This window comes from Nicotiana tomentosiformis, chromosome 8 (assembly GCF_000390325.3).
Source record: "Nicotiana tomentosiformis chromosome 8, ASM39032v3, whole genome shotgun sequence".
Lineage (NCBI taxonomy): Eukaryota > Viridiplantae > Streptophyta > Magnoliopsida > Solanales > Solanaceae > Nicotiana > Nicotiana tomentosiformis.
Genome location: NC_090819.1, coordinates 143,351,087 through 143,358,384, shown reverse-complemented (window position 1 = coordinate 143,358,384; position 7,298 = coordinate 143,351,087). Strand labels below are relative to the sequence as shown.

The window sequence follows — 7,298 nt, the reverse complement described above, 5'->3', positions numbered from 1 at the left end:
AGTCTTTGACATTTTTAAATTTGGTATTTAAGCAACGTATTAAATATTTTGAAATATTATTTTGCTGAATTATTTATTCCTGAATATTTTTGTAAGATTTTCATACTCATTTTGATGGAGCCGTGAGCTCTTTATTGTGGAAAACTATTATTGATGATTTATTTTGGCATGAGCCATGAGCTCTTTATTGTGGAAAAATATTGTTGTTGAATTATTTTGGCAAGTTAAATTATTTGAGCACTTGAGGTGCAAATTGTGATATATAGTGATATTGATACGCATGCAGTGGTATAAGGTCTGGGTATTGAAACGCATGCGATGAGATAAGGGTGGCTTGATACGCGTGGCTAGTAGGGGGGACTACTAGAAGTCATGCGGTGTGATAAGGATGACTAGAACGCGGGATGTTATTTCGAAGAAAAAAAATGTTTTCTTTAAAAATAAATTGTGAAGGCTCCCGCGGTGATTTAAGGATATGAGATATTGTGAATTTATTTATGATTTGGGACTACGAGGCGGTACCTCATGAGTGCCCTTGTTGATATTGATTTATGGCCACAGTTGCCTTTGATTATTTCTTGTGATTTTCTTAAAGTTTAAAGGAATTCTGTTTTGATTCCACAAGATATTATTTGCCATTATTTTGTGTAATTAAATTGTGACATGCTACGTGATTCATTTCCATTGTCATTTTATCTTATAATATTGTTTAAACATTTTACCATGCCATTATTTATTCTCCAGTAGAGTCTGACCTGACCTCGTCACTACTCTACCGAGGTTAGGCTTGGCACTTACTAGGTACCGTTGTGGTGTACTCATACTATACTTATGCACACCTTTTTTGTGCAGATACAGGTACATCTCATCATACCAGGTATCAAGTAGACTAGCAGTACGAGGAGACTTCGAGGTATATCTGCTAGCATCCGCAGACTCCGGAGTCCCCTTCTATCTTATTATATTGTCTTCCTTATTTGCTTTTAGACTCTGATATATAGAGACATAGAGAATAAATTCTTAGAAGCTTGTTACATATTTCTACCGGGTTTTGGGAGTTGAAATTGTTTGAATTATAGTTTATTTATTTCAGATATTTATTATTATTCCGCATTGATAGGGTTACCTAGTCTTATAGACTAGGTGCCATCACGACATCCTACAGAAGGAATTTGGGGTCGTGACCAGTTGGTATCGGAGCTCTAGGTTCATAGGTGTTATAAGTCACAAGCAGGTTTAGTAGAGCCTTGTGGATCGGTATGGAGACGTCTGTACTTTTCTTCGGGAGGCTATGAAACTGTTAGTAAATATTCACTTCTTTGATTCCTTATCGTGCGCATTTGTTGACTTCAAAATTTTAAACTATTGTCTTTCTATTTTCTCAAAGATGGTGAGGATACGCACAACTGGATCCGATGATCAGACACATGTACCCCGTGTTGGAGTCGCAAGAGGTCGGGGTTGGGGCAGAGGCCGAGCCAAAGGCCGATGAAGACCACGTGGTGCAGATATAGCACCTATACGAGTTGCTGCACAAGAGCCACCAGTAGCTCCAGTTAGAGAGCAGGCACCTGAGACGCCCGTTACTACTCCTGCACTTCAGGAGACTCTTGATCAGTCTTTGAGCATGTTTGGCACTCTAGCTCAAGCAGGGTTAATTCTACTTGCTCCTGCCACATCTCAGGCCGGGGGAGGAGCAAAAACTCTCACCGCCCGTACTCTAGAGCCACGAGCCCAAGTTGACCATGCACTAGAGGTTATACCAGTGCAGCCAGTTATCCCAGTTCGGCCTGAGATTAGGACAGCCGTTTCAGAGGGAGAGCAGCTCAGGCTCGAGAGGTACAAGAAGTACGACCCTCCCACTTTCAGCGGTTTAGCTTCAGAAGATGCTCAGGTATTTCTGGAGGAATGTCACCGTATCCTTCGTACTATGGGTATTGTGGATTCCAGTGGGGTTTCTTTCATGACATTCCAATTTAGAGGAGCTGCCTACCAGTGGTGGCTGGCATATGAGTTGGATAGTCCCACTGAGGCATATTCACTCACTTGGACTCAATTTTCTGATATGTTCTTAAGGGAGTATGTTCCTTAGAGTCTTAAAAATGCATGGCGCACAGAGTTTGAGCAGATGCGCTAGGGTTCTATGACCATGTCAGAGTATGCACTTCGATTAAGTGATTTGGCGAGGTATGCACCAGCCTTAGTTGCTACTGTTCGAGAGCGGGTTCGTAGAATTATTGAAGGTTTCCACCCTAATATCAGATACAGTATGTACCGAGAGCTAGAGATGGACATCACATACCAACATGTGGTGTCAATTTCTAGGAGATTAGAAGGTATGAGGATCCGGGAAAGGAAAGAGAGGAAAGCTAAGACACGCCGAGAGTTTGGCACATATAATAATTCTCGTGCCCCAGTTGCAGCCCGTCATGGTAGAGGTTATGTGAGTCATCCAATTCATTCAGCACTTCCAGTTTCCAGTGTTATTCTAGCTACTCCTAGACCTCAGGTTCCTTATTATGCACCGCCAGTGTCTTCTGTACCTCCTATACGGGATGCTTTCAGCGGGCAGTCTAGTCGATCAGGCCCGATCGAGTCCCAGCAGCCACGTACTCCGAGGGCTTGTTTTGAGTGTGGTGACACTCGTCATATCATGAGAGATTTCCCCAGACTTAGGAGGAGTGCACCTCCACGGATTTATCAGTCCCCACCTATTCCACAGGGCCCTCAGGCTTCTCAGGCCATGATTACTGCACCAGTTTCCACTCCACATGCACAACCAGCTAGAGGTGGAGATCGGACGGGTAGAGGTCGCCCTAGAAGGGGAGGTCAGGCCAGATATTATGCCCTTACTGCTAGGATAGAGGCCATTGCATTCGATTCTATTATCGCATGTATTATTCCAGTCTGTCATAGAGATGCATCAGTCTTATTTGATCCAGGCTCCACTTATTCTTATGTGTCATCTTATTTTGCCCAGTATTTGGGTGTATCACATGATTCCTTGAGTTCTTCTGTTTATGTATCTACACCCGTGGGTGAATCTATTATTGTGGACCGTGTGTATTGGTCGTGTTTAATTGTTATCAGTGGTTTTAAGACCAGAGGTAATTTATTATTGCTCAGTATGGTGGATTTCGATATTATTTTGGGCATGGACTGGTTTTCGCCCTATCATGCTATTCTTGATTGTTACGCTAAGACAGTGACGTTAGCTATTCCAGGTCTACCGCATCTAGAGTGGAGAGGTACATCGGATCATATTCCTAACAGGGTTCTTTTGTTAAGGCTCAACGAATGGTTGAGAAGGGGTGTGATGTGTATCTGGCCTATGTAAGAGATGTTAGTATTGATACTCCTACAGTGGAGTCAGTTCCTGTAGTAAGAGATTTTCCTGATGTATTTCCAGCGGATCTTCTGGGTATGCCACCCGACAGGGATATTGACTTTGGCATTGATTTGTTACCGGGCACTCAACCCATTTCTATTCCACTATATCGTATGGCCCTAGAAGAGTTGAAAGAATTAAAAGTACAGTTACATGAATTACTTGATAAGGGCTTCATCCGTCCAAGTGTATCGCCTTGGTGTGCTCCTGTCTTATTTGTGAAGAAGAATGATAGTTCTATGCGGATGTGTATTGATTACCGCTAGCTGAACAAAATTACAGTGAAGAACAAGTATCCATTGCCACGTATTGATGACCTATTTGATCAGCTTCAGGGTGCTAGGTTATTCTCTAAGATCGACTTGCGTTCATACTATCATCAGTTGAAGATTCGGGAGCCAGATATCCCGAAGACTGCTTTCAGGACTCGGTACGGTCATTATGAGTTCCTTGTGATGTCTTTTGGGCTAACCAACGCCCCAGTAGCATTTATGCACTTAATGAATAGTGTATTTCAACCATATCTTGATACTTTCATCATTGTATTTATTGATGACATTCCGGTGTATTCCCGGAGTCGGGAAGATCATGAATATCACGTGAGGACTGTGCTTCAGATTTTGCGAGAAAAGAAGTTATATGCAAAATTTTCAAAGTGTGAACTCTGGCTTGATTCAGTGGGATTTTTGGGTCACATAGTTTCGTGCGAGGGAATAAAAGTAGATCCGGAGAAGATTGAAGCAGTGCAGAGTTGGTCCAGACCGTCCTCAGTTATGGAAATTCGGAATTTCCTTGGTTTGGCAAGGTATTATCGCCGATTTGTAAAGGGTTTCTCTTCTATTGCTACATCTATGGCCAAATTAACCCAGAAGGGTGCTCTGTTCAGGTGGACCGAGGAATGTGAGGAGTTTTTACAAAAGCTCAAGACAGCTTTGACTACAGCCCTAGAATTGGTATTACCTACAGGTTCAGGGTCTATTACTGTGTATTGTGACGCATCGCGTATTGGTCTCGGCGCAGTGATGATTCAAGACGGTAGAGTGATTTCCTACGCGTTCAGATAGTTAAAGGTACATGAGAAGAATTATCTTGTACATGACCTTGAGCTAGAATCTATTGTTCATGCCTTGAAGATTTAGCGGCATTATTTGTATGGTGTCCATTACGAGGTCTACACAGATCATAAAGTCTACAACATTTGTTTAAACAGAAGGATCTTAATTTACGGTAGTGAAGATGGTTGGAATTGTTTAAGGATTATGATATCACTATTCTCTATCATCCTGGAAAGGCCAATGTAGTGGCTGATGCCTTGAGTCGTAAGGTGGAGAGTTTGGGCACCTTAGCATATTTACCGATAGCAGAGAGGCCTTTAGCCTTGGATGTTCAGGCCTTGGACAACCAGTTTGTCAAATTGGATGTTTCCGAGCTGAGTCGGGTTTTGGCTTGTGTGGTTTCTCAGTCTTCTCTTTATGATCGTATCAGGGAACGTTAGTATGATGACCTCCATCTTCTTGTCCTTAAGGATATAGTTCAGCACGGTGATGCCAACGAAGTCACTATTGGAGGTGGCGGTGTATTACGAATGCAGGGCAGACTATGTGTGCCTAATGTAGATGGTTTACGTGAGTTGATTCTGCAGGAGGCACATAGTTCGCGGTACTCCATTCATCCGAGTACTACGAGGATGTATCAGGACTTGAGGCAACATTACTGGTGGAGAAGAATGAAGAAGGACATAGTGGAATATGTAGCTCTGTGCCTAAATTGTCAGTAGGTGAAGTATGAGCATCAGCGGCCAGGTGGGTTGCTTCAGAAGTTAGAGACTCCGGAATGGAAATGGGAGCAGTTCATTATGAGTTTCGTTGTTGGGCTCCCACAGATTTAGAGGAAGTTCGATGCAGCTTGGGTAATTGTAGATAGATTAACCAAGTCAACTAATTTCATTCCTGTGATGACTACCTACTCTTCCGAACAGTTGGGTACTCGTGTGGAGTTGAGTACAACATTTCACCCTCAGACGGACGGGCAGTCCAAAAGCACTATTCAGAAACTAGAGGATATGCTTCATGCGTGTGTGATAGAGTTTGGGGGTGCTTGGGATCAGTTCTTACCACTTGCGGAGTTTGCTTACAACAAAAGTTACCAGTCAAGCTTTCATATGGCTCCGTACGAGGCCTTGTATGGTAGGCGGTGCCGGTCTCCAGTAGGTTGGTTCGAACCGGGCGAGGCTAGACTATTGGGTACAGACTTGGTTCAAATGCCTTGGAAAAGGTTAGGTTGATTCAGGATCGACTTCGTACAGCCCAATCTAGACAGAAGAGTTATGCGGATCGGAAGGTTCATGATATTTCATTCATGGTTGGTGAGCGGGTATTGCTCTGAGTTTCCCCTATGAAGGGTGTGATGAGGTTCGGTAAGAAGGGAAAGTTGAGCCCTAGGTATATTGGGGCTTTTGAGATTCTTGAGAGAGTTGGAGAGGTGGCTTACAGACTTGCACTACCACCTATTCTCTCTGCAGTTCATCCAGTATTTCATGCTTCCATGCTTCGGAAATATCACGGCGATCCGTCTCATGTGTTAGACTTCAATTTGGTTCAGTTGGACAAGGATATGTCTTATGTTGAGGAACCTGTGGCTATTTTAGATAGGCATGTTTGAAAGTTGAGGTCAAAGAACATTTCTTCCATGAAGGTTCAATGGAGGGGTTATACGGTCGGGGAGGCAACTTGGGAGACCGAGCATGATATGCACAACTGTTATCCACATTTATTCACCAGCTCAGATACTTTTTCTAACTCCATTCAAGGACGAACGTTTGTTTTAGAGGTGGAGAATGTGATGACCCAAAATGTCATCTTTAAATTTAATAATTAATTCTGTGTTCTAAGACCTTGAAAAGTACTATTTATCATTCTTCGACTTGCGTGCGCAGTCCGTAAAATTTTTCGGAAAGCTTTTATGTGAAAATGGATTAAAATGTGAATTAGAGCATTAAAACTCAACTAGGTTGACTTTGGTCAATATTTTGAGCAAACGGACTCAGATCAGTATTTTGACAGTTCCGGCGGATTTGTATCGTGATTTGGGACTTGGGCTTATACCCTAAATCAAATTCCGAGGTCCATAGCCCGAGATATGGAATTTTGATAAAAAAATTAAAAGTTTAAGTTCAAATAGTGACCGAATGTTGAATTATGTGCAAACGACCCCGGAATAGAATTTTGATGATTCCAACTGCTCTGTATGGTTATTTTGGACATAGGAGCGTGATCGAAATTTTATTTGGAAGTCCGTAGTAAAATTAGTCTTGAAATGGCTAAAATAGGAATTTAAAGTTTCGAAGTTTGACCGGGGAGCTGACTTTTTGATATCGGGGTCGGAATCTAGTTCCAAAAGTTTTTATAGCTCCATTATGTCATTTATGACTTGTGTGCAAAATTTGAGGTCAATCGGACTTGATTTGATACGTTTCGACATCGAATATAGAAGTTAGAAATTCTTAAGTTTCATTAAGCTTGAATTGGGGTATGATTTGTGATTTTAGCGTTGTTTGATGTGATGTGAGGTTTCAAATAAGTCCGTATGATGTTTTAGCACTTTTAGGTGTATTTGGTTGAAGTCCCGAGGGCCTCGGGTGAGTTTCGGATGCTTAACGGATCATTTTTTGATTTGGCTTGATAGCTGAAGTTCTGGGTTTTGCAGGTTCTGGTTTCCTTCTACGCGATCGCGTGAGAAGGGATGCAATCACGTAGGGTTAATTGGGCAGCCAAAATTTTGTGCTATGCGATCGCGTGGGCGAGTCCGCGATCGCATAAGTTTGTCAAGTTGTGCTATGTGAACACGTGGCAAAGACCGCATTCGTGAAGAGGAATTTAGGCAGCTAGGGTTCGCGAACGTGTGGGCTGTA

At 42.5% G+C, this 7,298-nt stretch overlaps 1 protein-coding gene across 1 annotated transcript; it reads left to right on the top strand.

Moving 5' to 3' along the window:
* Nucleotides 1-2,149: 2,149 nt before the first annotated feature.
* Nucleotides 2,150-3,337, top strand: LOC138898269 (uncharacterized). The gene is made up of 2 exons (XM_070184326.1): nt 2,150-2,894; nt 3,207-3,337. Exons 1-2 carry the CDS (start codon nt 2,150-2,152, stop codon nt 3,335-3,337), a joined length of 876 nt encoding a protein of 291 aa, XP_070040427.1.
* The last annotated feature ends 3,961 nt before the right edge of the window (nt 3,338-7,298 follow it).